The 22,288-nt window shown below is 38.4% G+C and overlaps 1 protein-coding gene across 2 annotated transcripts in view; it reads left to right on the top strand.

Annotated features, from left to right (window-relative positions):
• The window catches only part of NGLY1 (N-glycanase 1), a 63,007-nt gene that overhangs the window by 21,182 nt on the left and 19,537 nt on the right, over positions 1 to 22,288 (top strand). For both annotated transcript variants that reach the window (XM_082655205.1, XM_082655206.1), the window contains exons 4-5: positions 15,078 to 15,246; positions 21,597 to 21,819. In XM_082655205.1, the coding sequence (XP_082511331.1) occupies positions 15,078 to 15,246; positions 21,597 to 21,819 (392 nt within the window). The remainder of the gene's footprint in view (positions 1 to 15,077; positions 15,247 to 21,596; positions 21,820 to 22,288) is intronic.

The raw sequence follows: 22,288 nt of genomic DNA on the forward strand, positions 1-22,288 counted from the left end.
ACTCTTCTAAAACATATTCTTTTGTGCCTCAGTTGACTTAGGTTAATGTTTAAGTCTTTAAAATATTTCTCCTCTCATTAGCTTCAGAGCTAATGTTTGTTTATACTAATAAACACAGCTATTGTTTATGAATGCTTCCAAGAAACTGTTACTGGATACTATTGGATCAACTAGTAATGATATTAAGTGGCCGTGGGCATCAGATAAGAGCATATGTGAAAGCTTAATAAACTGTAAAGGACTTAAAGGTTTGCTCTTGGTAACAGTAATTCTTTCTGTAAAGTATCTCAGCTGCTTCATTCAGAACAAAGTTACCACAGAGTAACAGAAAAGTGGGACTACTTAACTCTATTGGGACAGAATAGTAACCCTAGCCAGTCCAGTCCTTAGGACACTGGTTTCCACTCTTTTTTGATTGTACATCTTACCAGTGATAAAATGTTGAATGCATAACCCAATAAGTGTCTATTTACTTATGAGTTACATACTTCTATGGGTATGTGTTAACGTACCTTATACAGGACTCATGTACAGGATTAAAGCATGTCATTACACCTCTGGGTAACAGGTCTTCATCAGTTTTGCAGTTAAGGCTGGTACAGGGGCTTCCCTGGTGGCGCAGTGGTTAAGAATCGCCTGCCAATGCAGGGGACACGGATTCGAGCCCTGGTCCGGGAAGATCCCACATGCCATGGAGCACCTAAGCCCACGCGCCACAACTACTGAGCCTGCGCTCTGGAGCCCACGAGCCACAACTACTGAGCCTGCGATCCACAACTACAGAAGCCCGCATGTCACAGCTACTGAAGCCCATGCGCCTAGAGCCCGTGCTCCACAACAAGAGAAGCCACCACAATGAACCCGTGTCCCCTGCATTGGCAGGCGGATTCTTAACCACTACACCACCAGGGAAGCCCCTCGGTTATAGTTTGAGGTCTTTAATCACTTACCAGAAAGGGCCTGGATACTACACTAAAAACAAATTGTCATCCTATTGTCAAAACGAATTTAGAGTTTAGAAGAAAACAAACTTTTGCAAACACATATGCTCTTAGAAGCCTACTGTATATTAACTCTTAACTTCTTGAGTCCCTGGGACAAAGTATCTTTTTCTTAAGGGAGTTGGGAGAAATTAGAATGAATCTTGTTTTTTATAGCCAACTCCTGGTTCCATGGATCACTGAAGTACACATTTTTAAAAAGTATTTTGTTATTTAAGCTTTTATCACCATTAATTGCTGTATTACAGAGTTTGACAATTATGTTCTCCTCCCTTTCTCATTTTGAATGGGGATATTGAGAATTAAAATGGACCAAGTAAAGCAGCAGGAGAGAGATTAACAATGCATGTAACTGCATATAAACTAGACAAATCCTGAGCACTGTTGAGTGTCACACCTAATATATTTCTTTGGTTGAAACTGTATCAAGTAAAATTTGGAAATATAAGACAAGGTGATAGTCATTGATGTTGAAGTTGCCAGTAAGTTTTTCCCTTAAGATATAAAGTACTGGAATATACCCATGCTCAATAAACGGTGATGTAGTTAGAAATTTATTTTGCTGCTTTTTCTGGATATTTTATGTAAATGAATGATACACTACATAGTCTTTTGCTTCTGGCTTCTTTTACTTTGTATGTTTTTGAGGTTTATCCATATTGCAGGATGTATTAGTATTTTTTTCCTTTTTATTGCTGAATAGCATTACATGGCGGACATTTGGGTTTGCCATGTTTGCTTGTTATGGACAATGCTGCTATGAATGTCCACGTACCAGGCTTTGTGTGGGCAGATGTTTTCATTTCTCTTGGGTAGATTCCTAGAAGTGGAACCACTGGGTTGTATGACAAGTTTATGTTTATTGCTTTAAGAAATTGCAAGCTGTTTTCCAGAGCTGTTGCACCTTTTTACATTCTAACCAGCAGAGTGTGAAGGTTCCGATTTCTCAGTATTCTCATTGATAATTGTTAATGTCTTTTTTATTATAGCCATTTTAGTCGATGTTAAGTAGTATCTCATTGTGGCTTTAATTTGTATTTTCCTAATGACCAAACTGATTTCTTAAATTTGCTGGTTATACATGCTGAGCATTTAGTGTTCTTATATGAAATAACTTCCTGATAACCCTTTATATATTTTTATGCCCTTTGCCTTCCAAAAGCAGGTTCAAAACAGCAAAGACAGTTTTTCAGAGACTGAGCCTCAGAGTGTTAGAAGCATTGTTTCCAATTTTGCAACTTTTTCTAGGTTGAAAGCATGTGACTCTTGAAGTATGATTTGCTTAAAATAAGTCGTTGGCAGTTATTGCACAGTCTAACGTATGCTTTTATTTGATATGTGACTGCTTTTAGAATGTGTATGAAGTTGTTGAGGACTTTGCATCAACACTTTTATGACTCTAGAAATTATTGCCCATTGTGTATATGACTATATATGTATCTGTTTAAAAGAATTATCATTTGAGATTATATTAGTGAAATTATAAAAATAATATTAGATAATGATAAATAACAAAATTAGTTGATTTTTTTAAATGAAGATATTTTTTTTTTATTGTTTTAAATTTAACTTTTATTTTATATTGGAGTATAGTTGATTTACAGTGTTGTGTTAGCTTCGGGTGTGTAGTGAAGTGGTTCGGTTATACGTATACATGTATCAATTCTTTTTTAGGTTCTTTTCCCATATAGGTTATTATAGAACATTGAGTAGAGTTCCCTGTACTATATAGTAGGTCCTTGTTGATTACCTGTTTTATATATAGTAGTGTGCATATGTTAATCCCAAACTCCTAATTTATCCCTCTCCTAGACCTTTCCCCTTTGGTAACCATGTTTGTTTTTGAAGTCTGTGAGTCTGTTTCTGTTTTGTAAATAAGTTCATTTGTATCATCTTTTTAGATTCCACATAGAAGTGATATCATATGATATTTGTCTTTCTCTGTCTGACTTACTTGATCCTCTCTAGGTCCATCCATGTTGCTGCAAATGGCATTATTTCATTCTTTATTGTGTCTGAGTGGTATTCCAGTGTGTGTGTGTGTGTGTGTGTGTATACACATCACATCTTTATTCATTCATCTGTTGATAGATATATTGGTTGTTTCCATGTCCTGGGAATTGTAAACAGTGCTGCAATGGACATTGGGGTGCATGTATCTTTTCGAGTTATGGTTCTCTCTGGATATATGCCTAGGATGTGGGATTGCTGGGTCATATGTTAGTTCTATTTTTAGTTTTTTAAGGAACACTCCATACTGTTCTCCATAGTAACTGTACCAATTTACATTCCCACCAACAGTGTAGGAGGGTTATCTTTTCTCCACACCCTCTCCAGCATTTATTGTTTGTAGACTTTTTGATGATGGCCATTCTGACCGGTGTGAGATGATACCTCGTTGTAGTTTTGATTTGCATTCCTCTAATAATTAGTGATGTTGAGGATCTTTCCATGTGCTTTTTGGCCATCTGTATGTCTTCTTTAGAGAACTGTCTATTTAGGGCTTCTGCACATTTTTTGATTGTGGTGGGTTTTTTCTTTTTGACATTGAGCTGCATGAGCTATTTGTGTATTGTGGAGACTAATCCTTTGTCAGCTGCTTCATTTGCAAATATTTTCTCCCATTCTGTGGGTTGTCTTTTAATTTTGTTTATGGTTTCCTTTGCTGTGCAAAAGCTTTTAAGTTTAATTAGGTCCCATTTGTTTATTTTCTTTTTATTTTCGTTACTCTAGGAGACAGATCCAAAAAGATATTTCTGCAATTTATATCAGACAACGTTCTGCCTATGTTTTCCTCACGAGTTTTATAGTATCCGGTCTTACATTTAGGCCTTCAGTCCATTTTAACATTACTTTTGTGTATGATGTTAAAGAATGTTGTAATTTCATTCTTTTACATGTAGCTGTCCAGTTTTCCCAGCACAGCTTGTTGAAGAGGCTGTCTTTTCTCCATTGTATATTCTTGCCTCCATTGTCATAGATTAATTGACCATAGTTGCATGGGTTTATTTCTGGGCTTTCTATCCTGTTCCGTTGATCTATATTTCTGTTTTTGTGCCTGTACTGTACTGTTTTGATGACTGGAGCTTTGTAGTATAGTCTGAAGTTAGGGAGCCTGATTCCTCCAGCTCTGTTTTTCTTTCTCAGGATTGTTTTGGCTATTCGGGGTCTTTGTGTCTCCATACAAATTTTCAGATTTTTTTTGTTCTAGTTCTATGAAAAATGCCATTGATAGTATGATAGGGATTACATTGAATCTATAGATTGCCTTGGTTAGTATAGTCACTTTGACAATATTGACTTTTCCAATCCAAGAACATAGTATATCTTTCCATCTGTTTGTGTCATCTTCAACTTCTTTCATCAGTATCTTATAGTTTTCTGAGTACAGGTCTTTTGCCTCCTTAGGTAAGTTTATTCCTAGGTTATTTTATTTTTTTTTTGATGTGATGGTATATGGGATTGTTTGTTTAATTGCTCTTTCTGATCTTTCACTGTTAGTGTATAGAAACAACAGATTTCTGTGTATTAACTTTGTATCGTGCAACTTTACTGAATTAATTGATGAGCTCTAGTAGTTTTCTGGTGGCATCTTTAGGATTTTCTATGTATACAATCTTGTCATCTTCAAACAGTGACAGTTTTACTTCATCTTTTCCAATTTGGATTCCTTTTATTTCTTTTTTTTCTCTGATTGCTGTGGCTAGGACTTCCAAAACTATGTTAAATAACAGTGGCAAGAGTGGACATCCTTGTCTCGTTCCTGATCTTAGAGTAAATGCTTTCAGCCTTTCACCGTTGAGTATGATGTTAGCTGTAGGTTTGTCATATATGGCCTTTATTATGTTGAGGTAGTTTCCCTCTGTGCCCACTTTGTGGAGAGTTTTTATCATAAATAGGTGTTGAATTTTGTCAAAAGCTTTTTCTGCATCTATTGAGATGATCATATGGATTTTATTCTTCAATTTGTTGATATGGTGTATCACACTGATTGGTTTGCAGATATTGAAGAATCCTTGCACTCCTGGGATAAATCACACTTGATCATGGTGTATGCTTCTTTTAATGTGTTGTTGGATTTGGTTTGCTAGCATTTTGTTAAGAATTTTTGCACCTATGTTCATTAGAGATGCTGGCCTGTAATTTAATTTTTCTGGTGGTGTCTTTGTCTGGTTTGGGTATCAGGGTGATGGTGGCCTCATAGAATGAGTTTGGGAGTGTTCCTTCCTCTGCAATGTTTTGGAATAGTTTCAGAAGGACAGGTGTTAACTCTTCTCTAAATGTTTGATAGAGTTCGCCTGTGAAGCCATCTGGTACTGGACTTTTGTTTGTTGGAAGATTTTTAATCACAGTTTCAATTTCAGTGCTTGTGATTGGTCTGTTCATATTTTCTATTTCTTCCTGGTTCACTCTTGGAAGATTGTTCCTGTCTAAGAATTTGTCCATTTCTTCTAGGTTGTTCATTTTATTGGCATAGAGTTGCTTGTAGTAGTCTCTTATGATCCTTTGTATTTCTGTGGTGTCAGTTGTAACTTCTTTTTCATTTCTAATTTTGTTGATTGAGCCCTTTCCCTTTTTTTCTTTCACGAGTCTGGCTAAAGGTTTATCGATTCTGTTTATCTTTTCAAAGAACCAGCTGTTACTTTCATTGACATTTTATGTTGTTTTCTTCATCTCTATTTCATTAATTTCTTCTCTGAACTTTATGATTTCTTTTCTTCTACTAACTTTGGGTTTTGTTTGTTCTTCTTTCTCTAGTTGCTTTAGGTGTAAGGTTAGGTTGTTTCTTTGAGATTTTTCTTGTTTCCTGAGGTAAGATTGTATTACTGTAAACTTCCCTCTTAGAACTGCTTTTGCCAGGTCCCATAGGTTTTGAATCGTTGTGTTTCATTTTCATTTGTCTCTAGTTATTTTTCGATTTCTTCTTTGATTTCTTCATTGATCCATTGGTTGTTTAGTAACATATTGTTTAGCTTCCATGTGTATGTGTTTTTTTAGTTTTTTTCTCGTAGTTGATTTCTAATCTCATAGTGTTGTGGTCGGAAAAGATGCTTGATACGATTTCAGTTTTCTTAAATTTGCCGAGGTGTGCTTTGTGACCCAGCATGTGATCTGTCCTGGAGAATGTTCCATGTGCATTTGAGAAGAATGTGTATTCTGCTGCTTTTGAATGGAATGCTCTATAAGTATCAATTAAGTCCCTTGGTCTAATGTGACATTTAAGGCCTGTGTTTCCTTATTTTCTGTCTGGATGGTCTGTCCATTGCTGTAAGAGGGGTGTTAAAACCCCCACTATTATTGTGTTACTGTTGATTTCTCCTTTTATGGCTGTTAGGATTTGCCTTATGTATTGAGGTGCTCCTGTGTTGGGTACATATATATTTACTTGATCATTATGTAGTGTCCTTCCTTATCTCTTGTAACACTCTTTATTTTAAAGTCTATTTTGTCTTATATGAGTATTGCTACTCCAGCTTTCTTTTGATTTCCATTTGCATGGAATATCTTTTTCCATCCCCTCACTTTGTCTGTATGTGTCCTTAGATCTGAAGTTGGGTCTCTTGTAGACAGCATATATATGGGTTTTGTTTTTGTATCCATTCAGCCAGTCTGTTTTTTGGTTGGAGCATTTAATGCATTTACATTTAAGGTAATTATCAGTATGTATGTTCTTATTGCCATCTTGTTAATTGTTTTGGATTTGTTTTTGTAGGTTTTTTTCCTTCCCTTCCTCTCTTGTGATTTGATGCCTGTCATTAGTGTTGTTTGGATTGCTTTTTCTTTTTTGTGTGTGTATCTGTTGTAGGTTTTTAGTTTGCTGTTACCATGAGGTTTTGATATAGCAATCTGTATACAAACACGATTGTTTTAAGTCGCTGGTCTTTTAATTTCCAATGCACTTCCAATATCCTGCATGTGTACTCTCCTCTTCTCACAATTGCTGGGTTTGATATCATATTTGTGTGTGGATGATTTCCTACCTTTACTCTATGTTTGCCTTTAATGGTGAGCTTTTCCATATGTAATTTTCTTGATTCTAGTTGTGGTCTTGTCTTTTCTGCCTAGAGTAATTTTTTAAAGATTTTTTGTGAAGCTCTTTTGGTGGTGCTGAATTCTCTTAGCTTTTGCTTTCTTCATCGAATCTAAATGAGAGGCTTGATGGGTAGAGCATTCTTGGTTGTAGGTTTTTCCCTTTCCTCACTTTAAATATATCATGCCACTCCCTTCTGGCCTGCAGAGTTTCTGCTGAAAAAAATCAGCTGATAACTTTATGGGGATTCCCTTGTATGTTATTTGTTGCTTTTTCCTTGTTGCTTATAATATTTTTTCTTTGTCTTTAATTTTTGTAAGTTTGATTAATATGTGTTTTGGTGTGTTCCTCCTTGAGTTTATCCTGTATGGGACTCTCTGCACTTCCTGGACTTGAGTGAGTGTTTCCTTTCTCACGTTAGGGAAGTTTTCCACTATAATCTCTTCAAATATTTTCTCAGGGTCTTTCTCTCTCTCTTCTTCTGGGACCACTATAATGCGAATGTTGCTGTGTTTGATGTTGTCCCAGAGGTCTCCAAGACTGTCTTCATTTCTTTTCATTCTCTTTTCTTTATTCTGTTCCACAGCAGTGATTTCCACCAATTTGTCTTCCATCTAACTTGTTCGTTCTTTTGCCTCATTTATTCTGCTATTGATTCCTTTTAGTGTATTTTTCACTTCAGTTATTGTATTATTCATCTCTGTTCTTTAAATCTTCTAGCTCTTTGTTAAATATTTCTTGTATCCTCTCAGTCTGTGCCTCCATTCTTTTTCCAAGATCTTGGGTCATCTTTACCATTACTCTGAATTCTTTTTCAGGCAGATTGCGTATTTCCACCTCACTTAGTTGTTCTTCTGGTGTTTTATCTTGTTCATTCATCTGAAACATATTTCTCTGCCGTTTCATTTTGTCTAACTTGCTGTGTTTGTGGTCTCTGTTTCTCAGGCTGCAGGACTGTAATTCTTGGTTGTGGTGTCTGCCCCCTGGTGGTCCAGGTTGGTCCAGGGGCTTGTGCAGGCTTCCTGGTGGGAGGGACTGGTGCCTGGCCACTGGTGGGTGGAGCTGGGTCTTGTCCCTCTGATGGGCAGGGCCATGTCAAGGGGTGTGTTTAGAGGTGTCTATGTGCTCAGGACGTCTTTAGGCAGCCTGTCTGCTCATGGGTAGGGCTGTGTTCCCACCCTGTTGGTTGCTTTGACTTAGGTGTCCCAGCACTGGAGCCTACATGAGCCACAGCCGACCCCCGCCTCCCCAGGAGACCCTCCTAGACCCACAGGTAGGTCTGGCCCAGGCTGATATGATGTCACTGCTTTGCCCTGGGTCCCAGCACATGTGAAGCCTTGTGTGCGCCCTCCAAGAGCAGATTCTCTGTTTCCCCCAGTCCTGTGGAGCTCCTGCGCTCAAGCCCTGCTGGCCTTCAAAGCCAAAGGCTCTGGGGGCTCCTCCTTCTGATGTGAGACCCCCAGGCTGGGGAGCCTGACATGGAGCTCAGAAGTCTCACTCCTGTGGGAGAACATCTGCAAAATAATTATTTTCCAGTTTGTGGGTTGCCCACCTGGTGGGTTTGGGATTCGATTACACAGCGAAAGCGCCCCTCCTACCGTCTCACTGTGACTTCTTCTTTGTCTTTGGGTGTAGAATATCTTTTTTGGTAGGTTCCAGTCTTTTTCATCCATGGTTGTTCAGCACTTAGTTGTTATTTTGCTGTTTTCCTGAGAGGAGATGAGCTCAGGTCCCTCTGCTCCACCATCTTGTCTCCTCTCTGTTCTGTTTATAATTTTAAATTGACACCAATTCTGCTTATTGTATGCAAAGCCCTTCTCTAGTCTCCACATCAAAGTCAAATTTGTTCCATCTTGAAGATGTTAAAGAGTTAAGTCAGAATTGCAGAACCTTCAAATGCAGACTTAAAACGGTAGGAGCCCAGCATGAAGAGCACTCGGGTTCAGCCTCCTGGCCGCCCTGGTGTCTTCTTCCCCTGGCTGTGCACCTCTGAGTTAGTCGATTTTTAAACTATTTAAATCTCATAAGACAACTTCTTAGTCTGGATCTATATGCAAACTTTGTAAGAGGAGAAATCTCCTCCTCGTCTCCCTTGGACACAAGATTTAAATGTTCAATTTCTTGTTCGTGAACCATTCTTAAAAGTAACATATATTTACATACTTTCAACAGGCAATTATGACACATATTTACATTGCCATTCTTAATATCCTTTAGAAATGATGATGTGGTATATTTTGACATGAAGACAATTATTATGTGGTGAAAAAAAGGTAAACTAAGAATTCCAAAATTAAACAACATATGTTGTGTGTTTGTGTGTATTTCCATTTTTCTTATTAAAAACACACATACATAAATATGTTCATTTTTAAAAGGTCTGGAAAGCTGTACACTGATATCTTAGCTATAATTTTCTCTGAGTGGTGAAATTATAGTGATTTCACATTATTTATACCATTCAGTATTTCCTGAAAACTTGCTGCAACATTTATTACTGTTACAAATAGAATAAAGTGGTTTTTGTAAGAAATGTTTATTGAAGTCACAAGTTGATTAAAACTGTCGTTAAAAATTTATTAAACATAACTTTTATGTTAAGAAAACAGGTTCTAAATTTAAAAGCCATTGAAGCAAAGGGTTGTAAAAAGGTAGAAAGAGGGCTGGTGGGCTTGAGAAGCCTTGTCCTTTACTAAAGAAGTAAATTTGCTGATCCAAATTCCACTGCTTCTATCACTGCTTCTGTTTTGTGTGATTTGACAAAAATACACATTGTACTTATTTTCTTATAAAGAGTCTTAAATATCTCACATTAGAAACCAAATAATTGGAATCCAGGTATGATTAGTGAAGAAAAAAATCTTTTTTGCTCTAAAACAGATTTCACGTTTTAAACTCCCATTTGTATTCCAAATAACTTTTAACTCTTAAGCAATGAACTGTTGCCTCATCTACATGGTTACCCAGCTGCTATAATGGCCATGCAATCAGCAAACTTCTATTTTTATGAATTAGTTTTTTTGGCACTGTGCTAATGAGTATTTAAAGAAATAAGGCAAAGAAAATAAACTTTATTCTTCAAGATTGTTTGAGTGCCATTAAAAACCACAGTGGGGGCTTCCCTGGTGGCGCAGTGGTTGGGAGTCCGCCTGCCGACGCAGGGGACACGGGTTCGCGCCCCGGTCCAGGAGGATTCCACATGCTGCGGAGCGGCTGGGCCCGTGAGCCATGGCTGCTGAGCCTGCGCGTCCGGAGCCTGTGCTCTGCAATGGGAGAGGCCCGTGTACCGCAAAAAAAAAAAAAAAAAACCACAGTGAAGGTGGTAATTTCCAGAGTGAAAAATGAAAATAAAAATTCTTTGGATGAGTTCTTACCCTCTCAGTAAATGAAAATCTGTGTGTAAAAATAAATAAATAAATAACAACCGTAAGGGTCTCCTCTTTATAGGAATTCTTTCAGGTAAAAATGGAGACATCCCTGTTTGCTTGTTTGTTTGTTTCTGTGTCAATTCTGGTAAAAAGCACACTCCTTCCTGCTGTGGATGCCCTGGGTTTCCCACCTCAGGTCTGCCCCATCTCTTCTGTCATCTGTTAGTAGAGTAAATGTGTCTGCACCTGCTAAAGGCCAGCCCGTCCTCTGTACCTGTGTTCCTCTCCTCTGTTCACCGTGGGATGGCAGGTGGACTGCGCAGTCTTGACCTGCCCCTTTTCTTGGAGATTCTTCTCAGTGGCATTGAAACCTTGCTTTAGGCCAGTTTTCATCTAAGCTTGGACCATTGGCATCAGAATAACCTGGACACGCAGATTCCCGGACAAACCCCAGACAGGCTGAGCCAGAAAGAGAGGGGGGAGCTTGGAAACCTGCATTCTTCCCAAGCAGATTAACGTTTATGAACCTCTCATGTAGCTCTTAGAAACAAGCCATCACACAAGTATCCCTGGATCGTGCATTCCTGTATTTCTCACTTCCTCTTCACAGCAACTTTCAGGGAGAATCCCCAGTACGCATCCCTGCATCTGTACTCCTCATGTACTTGTCTTGCAGGTCTCCTCATTCTAACATGTGCCCCGTCAGTAAAACATTTCTGAGCATGTCCTCTCAATGTGTATTTATTTGTTTATAAATTATATACATATACTAGTATGTCAGTGTACTCGATACATTATAGAACAATGTAAAGAGGAGCTAGAAAATAAGTAACATTTTTAATTTAAAAAATGTATTAACACTATATCATTTCAAGAACGTAGACATGTCTTATTTTAAATACTCTTGATCATTTTGTTTGTCAGATCTCAGTAGATTGTGATTTTTTTTTTTTGGCATTAAAATATGGCTGTTGAAGGGGCTCATACTAAAATAATAGATGGGTTAGCCCTGCCATTTTCTTCTTGTAACACTCCACATGTGCTTACATTGTAAGTATTAGCCTCAGTGCCTAGAGGTCTTTGAAATCTTTTTTAAGCCAGGTTGAGGGTTAAATTAGTTAAAACCGCATAGTATGATCTGTAAATCCGCTGAACCAGGCACATTTGAACTGCAGAAGTTTGTAGCATCATGGGAGCAGAAGTAGGAATGAGCCGTGCCACTGTGAACCCCTCCACTTTGTGGGACTTTCTTCCCTCAGGATGGCTTCTGTAGCCTGGGAGGAAGCCACCATTGATCCAAATATTAAATATTATAATAAATTGCTTTACTTTTTGGACAAAAAAATAATATAAATAGAAGTTGTAATATTTTCTGTCCCTATCCCAGTGGACCACTTTGTACAGCTCCTTTGGGGCACCTGGCCCACTTCGGGACACCACTTATACCACTGAGTCTCTTAAAACTTGTTTTCCTTATTAACACTGTTACAAAACTTATTACTAAGATCATCAGTGATCTCCACGCTGCTAAATTTAATGGACTTTTTTCAGTTCATTTTTATTTGACCGTTCGTAGTTTTTAGCTCAGTTGACCATTTCCTGGTGTTTCTCCTATTATAAGTGGTTCAACCATTGACCCAGTTGCTCATATGTGAATCATTCCCAAATATTTTTCTACTTTCCTAACTGCCCCCTGACCCCACGGTTCAGTCACTAGGATTTGTTGATTCTACTTCCTACATGTTTTTCGTATCCATTCGCTATTCTACCACCTCTGTCCCCACGCTGGTTTAAGCCTCCGCTCCCTCAGAGTTCGGCAGTGGTCCCCCAGTGAGTCTTCTGAGGCCTGCTTTCTCCCCCCTACAGCTGGTGTCAGACTCAGAAAACACAAATCTGATCATTTTACTCCCTTGCTTAGGTTTCTTTAATAGCTTCCCATTACAGTGGAAAGAGACAGGGAAGATCTAGATGCTTCCCCAGCCCAACTTCTTGCTCAGCTGTCTCGCACCATCATTTCCCCTGGGTGCTCTGTGCTCCAGACACACTGACTTTCTCTCTGATCCTTCACAGCATGTTAAGTGTATCCCCCGCGCAGACTCCCCGGCTGCCTGCACGTTGCTCCCTGTGACAGGAATGGTCTTCTCCCTTCCCTGGTTACCAGCGCTTCTCATCCTTCATATTTTACTGCAAATATCATTTCTCCAGGGAATTCTAGTTGTGCAGTTACACTGTCCTCTGTGTTTGCTTTATAACTCTTACCGTACATATGAATAAACTGTCTAACCATTATATCCCCCGTACCTAACAGGTAATAAAGGCTCCTTAAATATTTGAGTAAATTAGCATCATTGTAGCAATATTTGTTTCTGTATCCACAGACTCCCTACTCTGTGAGGATAATGTCCTTGTCTGGTTTGGTCTCCATTATTTTTCCATCATCTAACACATATGCACACACACATTTACACACAAACATTTGTCGACTTCATGTGAAGATTCTCTTGTTTCTTGTTTAATGCCTTCCCCTTCAGACTGTAAAGTGATGATGTCTGTTTTGTGCACCCATGCCCAGCGCTTGATACAGTGCCTGACATTACAGTAAGTATTTGGTAATGGTTTTTATTTTTTAAATTAATCTATCTCTGCCTTTTAATAAACAGGTTAATCCATTCCTATTTACTGTAATTCTAATATGTTTGAACTTACTTCTGACATCTTATTTTGTGTTGTCTGTGTCCTTCTTGTTTTTTTTTTTCTTTTTCTATTTTTGTTTAGATTGACCAAGTTTTCTTCCATTATTTTCCCTCTAAAAATTAGGAAGCTAAGTATTCTCCTTTTAGTCTTCTCATTATTCTCTTTAAATTTCTAATGCAGGTATTTACTTTATATTTTTCTGCCAACATCTTACAACAAGACAGGAACCTCAGAAAGGATTTACTCTTCTCCCTTCCCTGCCACCTTTCTTAGATTTTGCTTTTCAATTATCATTATTTATTTATAACAATCGGAACTTAAGTTTAACTAGTTTGTTTGGTTTTTATTTAACTTGCTCCTGCTCTTTTATCCCAGGCTCTACTCCTTGGTGTTCTGTTTATTTACTTTGGCTATATTATATTTGGGGGGGACAATAACTTTTCTAATAATTTTTTAAAATAGGATTTGGGAGTGATATATTTTCTGCATTGTTACATATCAGAAAATGTGTTTATTTTGCCCTTCTATGTAATTAGTTTGCCTGGGTATGCGTCGTATGTTCTCATTTTCTCTCAGTATTTCAGAGATTTTACTCCGTTGTTTCCAGTGAGATGTCTGATATTGAAGGCTTTTAGTATTTTGTTTTTAATCCTTTTTACTGTCATGAAATGTCACTATTACATACCTGATATAGTTTTTGTTTTTGTTTTCCCATTCACACTGGCTCGCTCTTCAACTCTCAGAGATTTTCCATTATTTCTTTGAGAAGTTTTTTCTTCCATTTTTTTCTACGCTACTTTCTAGACTTCCTGTTAGCTGGATTTGGGAAGTTTGGGGGTTTATCCTCAGTGTCAGTGTCTATTTGTTCTTTTGTACTGCATCCTCAGAAAATGTCTCAATCTTCTAATTGATTGATCACTTAGCTGTGTTTGTTCTGCTGTTTGACACACCATCTGTGCTTCATTTCAGTGTTTACATTTTTAATTTCCTAGATCCATAGTTTTCTTTCTCTGACTCCAGTGTACTCTTGCACTTCTGAAGATAGACTTTTTTTTAGTCTTTTTCTGTATTTGCTGCCATTGCCACAGGTTCCTCCTTCTGCTGTTGATTCTAGTGCATCTTCTCAACAATACGGGTTGTTGTAGATTCACAGGGGTCTGAGAGTCCCTGCTAGCCTATCTGTGAATACCGCATGTGGTTTCAGCCACTGTGGGGAGGGACAGGACATGCCGCCAGGTGGGCTTTGCCTGAGCAGCGCCTCTTCTGAGCCGGGGCGCTCGTCTTTCCTTTTAGAAGTCTAAGCGTCCGCCCTCACTGCCCAGAGACACACTTTTTTGTTGACAGTGGTGACCAGAATGTCTAGCTGTTCCTCCCGTGGAGCCCAGCAGCCTTCCTCACGCTCACTCCAAGGCCCCTTCCTGCTCTGCGGGTCCTCAGGCTCCTCTCTCCTTGGGATTATTTTGAGAACTTTTTCTTAGTTTTTGTAACCACTCTCTCTAGAGGGCCTATTGCCATTGTTTCTTCCTTTAGTCCATTGGCATCTGCCTTTCCTCTCAGGAATTCCTCCAAATTCCTGATCCCTTGAGAGTAGTCCTCGGTAGCTAATGCGCTATAAAGTTCTAAAAAAATTGTCCTTTACAGGGATTTGAAGTGGAAACAGCTGTCAGATGCATTGCTTAGAGTGCTGTCTTGTTCCAGGTGTGTGGTCAAGAGTTCAGCATATCCCTGCCTAAATATTTATATCCTCAGTAACATACTTTCAGATGAAAATATAGACATGTCTTAGACTGTGATACAGATATGGCTGTCTCCTAATACTAATTTTGTAAAGGTTTTGGGTATAACTATTATATTTCAATGAATCCATGCATTATCTGTGAAATCATAGAACCCGTGTGTTTTTATGATGTTTAACATAGAACCGGTGTTATTATTTTTATAGCATATGGAGAAAAGCTAATTTCATTATTTTCTTTCTGTTAGGTTACTACTGGTGATTCAGTCATTCTAAAAGCTCTTCAGTCCAACATTCAGCATGTACTGGTCTATGAGAACCTTGCTGTCCAGGAGAAAGTGCTGGCTTGTATTCCAGTCCAAGAACTAAAAAGGAGATCACAAGAAAAGTTATCTAGAGCTAGAAAGTTGGATAAAGGTAGTGGCTTTACATAACCATTCATTGCTAAATATGCATCATTGCTAAATAAATGGGAATGCTGAAATGGTGCCTTTTGCTGTTGACATTGTAAATACGTAACCCAGTTCTATTTGGATTTTTAAGAAGTACAGTAGTATAATTTTTTATTGCATACACCTCATGCACACTGGAATGTGTATTTGCAGTTTAATCATTGATATATGATTTTTTTTCAGATATAGTAGATCTTTAGTCCATGGAATATATGATGGCATTATTAGAAGATTCTAATGTGAATCGGAGAAAAACCTTACTCAAAATTAATTCATGTGATTAGACCACTGACTCCCTTTAATAGACAGTTACTGATAAAGAGTGTGGATATAGAAGCCAGATACCTGGGTATAAATTCAGCTCTGACTCTTACTGAGCAAGTAGTTTAATCTCCTTACCTCAGTTTCTTCATTTGAAAATAGGAATGATAATTTTAAGAGGTAACTGAGATAGTACATGTAAATGGCTCAGAACAGTGCCTGCCACATTCATCAAGCAATAATTATTTGTTATTTTCATTAATGGTCTTAGGATTTTAGTTGTTAAATGTTTCCAACTTCAGCATTTTTACTTTGAGTTTTATGGAATTGGTTTTTATCTGTTAAGTCATTTCTTAATACTGTCCTTTCTAGGGGGTTCTGTAGTATTTTTTTGGTGGTTGCCCTAGTTTACAGTAAACATTTTTTTTCCAATTTAAAAAAAGAATTATCTTATATTGGTATACTTGATTGATAATGTTGTGTTAGTTTCAGGTGTACAGCAAATTGATTTAGTTATACAGATACATGTATCTATTCTTTTTCAGATTCTTTTCCCGTGCAGCTTATTGTAGAGTACTGAGTAGAGTTCCCTGTGCTATACAGTAGGTCCTTGTTTATCCATTTTATATATAGTGGTGTGTGTATGTCAATCCCAGACTCCCAATTTATCCCTCCCCCTCCTTCAAAAGCATTATGCTGCTTCGTGTGTAGTGCAGATACGTTTCAACAGAATGTCTCAATTCTTCCTTCCCATCCCTTGAGACTCTGCTGTCATTCATTTCACTTACCCAGACACTGTAAACACTCAGTACATTGCTATTGTTATTATTTAAGCCGTTACTCTTTAGACTAAGTAAGAATGAGGAAAATAACAGATTTTATGTTACCTTCATGCATTCTTCCCCTGATGCTCTTCCTGTATGCAGGCCGGAGTTTATGACCATCACTTTTCTTCTTCCCGAAGAACTTCTTTTACTGTTTCTTTCAGGGCAGGTATACTAGAGGTGAAGTCCCTCAGTTTTTCTCTGCCTCAGAAAGTCTTTATTTCTCCTTCACTGTTGAAGGATAATATCCCTGGGATAGGTTGGTGGGGATTTTTTCTGTCAATGACACTTTAAATTTCTATTCACTCTGCTGCCTGCTTGTTTATGAGGAGAAGTCTACCGTAATTTCTATCTTTATTCTTCTTTAGGTTTCTCCCACCTGTGCCCCTCACCTCCCCCTCCATCCCCAGCTTCACTCAGGATTTTCTCTTTGTTTTTAGTTTTCTTCAGTTTGCGTATGATGTGCATATGATGTGCATATGTGTGGTTTCTTGGTACTTATCCTGGTTGGTGTTTTCTGAGCGTCCCAGATCTGTGGTTTGGTGCCTCATTAATTTTGGAACATTCTTGGCCATTATTGCTTCAGGTATCTCTTCTGCTCCTTTCTCTCTTTCTTTTCCTTCTGATATTCCAAAATAGGGTATCCTATTCCACCTTTATTTATCAACCGTTTCCCACCATCGTTAGATGTTCTGGTCCATTTTTTAAATTCTCCCACCATAATTGGATGTTCTAGGTGTTTTGTTCCTTTGTTTTTATTCTCTTTTTTCCTCTTTGATTTTCAGTTTGGGATGTTTCTGTTGACCTGTCTTCAGGCTCAGTGATTGTTTCCTTGGCTGTGTCCAGTCTGCTGATGAGCCCGTGAAAGGCATTCTTTATCTCTGTTAGAGCATTTTTGGTTTCTAGCATTTTTTTACAGTTTCCATCCTTCTGCTTACATTGTTCTCACATGTTGTCTACCTTTCTCATTAGCGCGCCAAACATATTAATCATAGTAATTTTAACTTCCCTAATTCCAAAATTTGTGCCGTATATGAGTGGTTCTAATGCTTTGCTTTACCTCTTCAGACTTTTTTCTTTCCTTCAGGTTTTTCCTTGCCTTTTAGCATGCCTCCTAATTTTTTTGTTAAATGTTGGATACGATGTATTGGGTAATAGGAACTGAGGTGAACAGGCCTTTTGTGAAAGGTGTAAATGTCCATTTTACTAGGAATTGGACACCGTTAACGACATTGTGTTTAATGTTTGCTGTAAGTGTCAGGGGCTTTGGGTTCCTCTGGTGTTCTTGGGGTCCCTCTGTTGTCTGTGGGCTTCCCTAAGGACCCCTCCTTAGCTCGAGTCTGCATCCTGCAGATGGTTTAGTTGTAATCATCCCCTATTGTTGTACTGGAGTCCTGTTGGTGTGGTGGTGAGGTGTGGGAGAGGAGCATTCTGTAATCTTAGGGTTAAATCTCAGGGTCTTAGGGGGCCTTATGCTCGGGCCTGTGACCCACCCTCCATAGGTGAGACAGGAAGACCAGAGGGGCCTAGAGTCAGAGAAGTGCCCTTTCCCCAAACTTACTTAAGCTACAGGTTTGTTGTGAGACCTTGAAACAGTTCTTCCTCTTCTTGAATTAACAGGGTGTTTTGGTTTTTTTCTATTTATAAAACAAGGATGCTTATCAGCATGTGGTCACGGAGGCTCTGTCCATTTCAAAGTACTGTGGTCCTGTACGTGATGCCTGACATACATGCCTATTTCTCAGGTACTTACTGTCATGTTGTGTGTGTGCTGAGCCCTGCAGAGGAGACATAGTTAGCAATGTCCCTGCTGCCGTTTGCCCTGGCATTTTTTCCCTCTAATTATAAAAGTAATACCTGTTTTATGTAGAAAATTCAGGAAATAGGGGGAAGATAAGCCATCCATAATTTCATCACATCAGAATGCAACTTCTAAGATTGTGTATGCAGTTGACCCTTGAACAACACAGTTTGAACTGTGTGGGCCTGCTTACACGCAGATTTTTTTTCTCTAAAGACATGCTACAGTACTACATGGTCCAAGGTTGGTTAAATCCGTGGATGTGGGACCACAGAGAGTTGACTGTAAAGTTATACATGGATTTTCCACTGCGTGGGGGAGATCAGCACCCATAACCCCTGCATTGATCAAGGGTCAACTGTATATCCTTTCACACTTGAAAATATAAGGGCAGGATAATGGCGTTTTAATGTAAGTAGGAAAGAAGGAACACTTCTTTTCTGGTAGAGGCATTGGCAACTGCAAAGGCTCCGTGGGTGGGAGTGAGCTTGGCATGTTTAGGGGATGGAAGGAGGGCACCTGGCGTAGCAGAAGGAGCAAGACAGAAAGCTGAGAGAGGCAAAGGCAAACATTAGTTTCCTGTGCTGCTGTAGCAAATTACCACAAACGTGGCTCCTCGAAACAGCAGGAGAGTGCTGTCTCACAGCTCCGGAAGCCGGAAGTCCGTAATCAGTATCCCTGGGCCGAAGTCAAGGTGTGGGCAGGGCTGGAGGGGAGAAGCTCTCCCTGCCCCTGTCCGCTTCTGGGGGCTGCCTGCAGTCTGGCTTGTGGCTGCACCACTGCAGTCCAGAAGACCAGCATCTTCACACCCGGCTCCTCTGCCGCTGCGTCACCTTCCCCTCTGTAAAGTGTCCCACTGCTTCCCTCTTGAAAGGACACGTGTGATTGCATTTAGGGCCCCCGTTTAGTACGTAGGATAATCTCCCTGGCTCAGAAACCTTACTGCATCATATCTGCGGAGGCTTTATTTTTTTTTTTTTTTTTTGCCTTCTTTGGTAGGATTCACGGGCTCCAGGGGTTAGAGTGTGGATATCTTTTGGGGGAGCTACTTTTCGGCCTACCACAGGCGCCAGCTGAAAGAACGAGAGTGGCGACTTTGGCTTGTATTCTGAATGAGATGGAAACCCTTGGGAGGGTTTCAGTCGACTCAGGCTACCTTGCATTCTTAAAAAGATCACTCTGCTGTAGGGACTTGTTGGAGAAAACAGGATGAGAGTGCTGTTTTTCTTAAAGTTCATTTTTAGTCCAGCATTCACGAATATCTCCTTGTTGAGAAACTTTCATGTTGTACAGGAAAAGCTGAACTCTCCCTGCCAGTCAGTCCTCTGCCTCCTCTTCTGCAGGTAACAGCTATTACCACGTGACGTGTTCCTTTTCATATCTTTTCCTGTGTATTTCTACCCATAAATAGTTATCTGTAAAAATAAATAAAGTTGCATGGGTTTAATAAAGTGTATCATCTCTCATATATTCAGCTCCGTGGTGATTTTCATTTACTGACATGTCTTGGAAGTCATTTTCCCTCCCCCTAGTGCTCTGTAGTGTGCATGCACTGTTATTTATACAGTTCCCCACTGATGGACACCAAGATTTCCCTGTTCTGAAGGCTGCTGCAGTGAAGATCCTTGTAAAGCATGCCTGCCTACATGAAGGAATGTTTCACTGGGTTAGATATAAAAGTATCAAGGGTTGTGTGATACTTTTATACTACAGTGGATCCCTGCCAAACAAATTGCCTTCCAATTTATACCAGAAGTGTCTGGGAGTGTTTGTTTCAACTTAATGAAATTATTGAACTTCTTTTATGGACTGTACTAATTTTTCTAATGGGTTCTGTTAATATTCTTACTGATTTATAGACGTTCTTAATATATTCTGTATACTTTTCTTTGTTAGACTCATTACATTTTTCTCTCAGTATTCTTTAATTTCATTCAGTGTATCTTGAAATTCAAAAGTTACAAATTTTAATGAGAAAATTATTTTTTCCGTTTTTGTTTTTACAGTTGTGTTTTGTTTTCTACACCAAAGTCATAAACGTAAACTTCTACTGTTACTTTTATAATATTCCCTCTCTGTGTATAGTGTTTATATATATGTATTAGAATGAATGTAGTAGGGATCTGATATTTGGATAGCTACTCGTCCCAATACCATTTGTTGAACAATCCATCCTCTTAGAACTACTTTAAAGGCTAACTTTATTAAATACTGTGTATCACTTAGAAATCTATCTTTCAGGACTCTTTGCTTTGTTTCATTCATCTCTGTCTATTCTTTATCAGTATCACAATATTTTAATTATTAGAATTTTGTAATGTGTTTTGATGTACTGTAGACAGATTTATCTCATTCTTAGTCAAAGTTGTGTTGATCATTTTGTGCCTTTCCTCTTTCACATGAATTTTGCAGTTAGCTTATCAAAGTTTATGAAAAATTATTTTGTAATTTCAGTTGATTGCATTAAAGTACAGGTTATTTTGCGGAGAGTTAACAACTTTGAGTTTTCCCATTCAAGAACATAATGTATTTTGGCCTTTTAATATTCTCTGTAGTTTTTTTTTCTTCTATAGTTTTTTTATTTTGAAACGTATCAAACATAAATACAAGAATAGCGTATAACAGATCAAACACCTGTGCCCAGCATCAGACTTTATTAGATCTTAACATTATGCCATATATCTCCTTCATATATTTTTTTTATTTTTAATAATAAAATATTAAAGATAGGAATGAGAATCCCCATATATGTCCCGAGATTGTTTTCCCCTCTCCTTTTTCCCAGAGATACCACTGTCTTGAATATGGTCGAGAGAGAGATCTTTTTATTTGATAAAGTGGATATAATAATATATGTCATGCTCACTTGCTAGGGTTGTTTTAGATAGATAGTACACATGGTTGTGCTTTTATGTGTTTTGTGAATTATATTGAATGATGGTGAATTATATTGTACAGTTGAAGCACTAATAGAAAAGCTAACAGGATGATTTTTAAGGTATCCAGAATTCTGTGATTTCTGCCTGTAATAACTGTGATTGTTTCATATTTACTTGTGAATATACCTGATAACAAATATAATGCAGTCATTTAAAAATGTTTGCCAAAATCAGACTTTGTTACCTTCCAGGTGCTTCAGGATCAACTCCAAACTGTCAGTAGTTCCCTGAGAGGTGGTTGTATTCAGCATGGTGTCGGTCAGAGGATGCAGTAAAGTCCCACTGCTTTGAGTGTGCAGTGGATTACGTCCTTGTATTTCAGCCTGCTTCACAATACACTGACAATTCTGTCCGCATCCTATTTGTGAAGACCTTTTAGATCATCTTCTGTTTTCATATATTTCAGCCTCATATTTGAGGATAAAATGCACATGGATGTTTTTAGTTTTTTATGCTCTAAATCTTACTTGGTTCTGTTGTAACTTCTCAGGTACTAATGTAAGTGAAGAGGACTTTCTTTTGCTGGAGCTTTTACACTGGTTTAAGGAAGAATTTTTTCACTGGGTGGATGACATTTTGTGCAGCAAATGTGGTGGCCAGACTAAGTCTAGAGGCGAATCATTGTTCCCCAGTGATGATGAGCGGAAGTGGGGTGCAAACAGAGTGGAAGATCATTACTGTGACGCCTGCCAGTTCAGCAATCGATTTCCAAGGTGAGCATCCCCTGGACACTGAAGTCAGAATAATCTCTTATTGGGATGGCTAGAAGAGAATTTTATTAAATCAACTTGTAATCTTCGTTTTAGTTATTAGAAGTATATTCCTCTAGGACAGGGGTCAGCAAGCTATGGCTGACTGGCTCAATCCAGCCCACATCCTATTTTTGCAAATAAAGTTTTATTGGGACACATCCATGCTGCTTCAATAGCTTATGGTCTGTAACTGTTTTCACATTACAATGTCAAGAGTTGAATACTGGCAACAGAGACCATATGGTCTGCACAGTCTAAAACATCTACTGTCTGGCTTTATATAGGAAATGTTTGTTGACTCTTGAATATAAATTGAGTGTAGTTCTAGCAACTTAATGCTGTAAATCTTGTATTTTTATTCTTTTAATACATAAGTTTTAACTTTCTGATTAATAATAATACTGATAACACATAAAATGATGCTGAAACA

This window comes from Grampus griseus, assembly GCF_964374135.1.
Source record: "Grampus griseus genome assembly, chromosome: 5".
NCBI classification, from domain to species: Eukaryota; Metazoa; Chordata; class Mammalia; order Artiodactyla; family Delphinidae; genus Grampus; species Grampus griseus.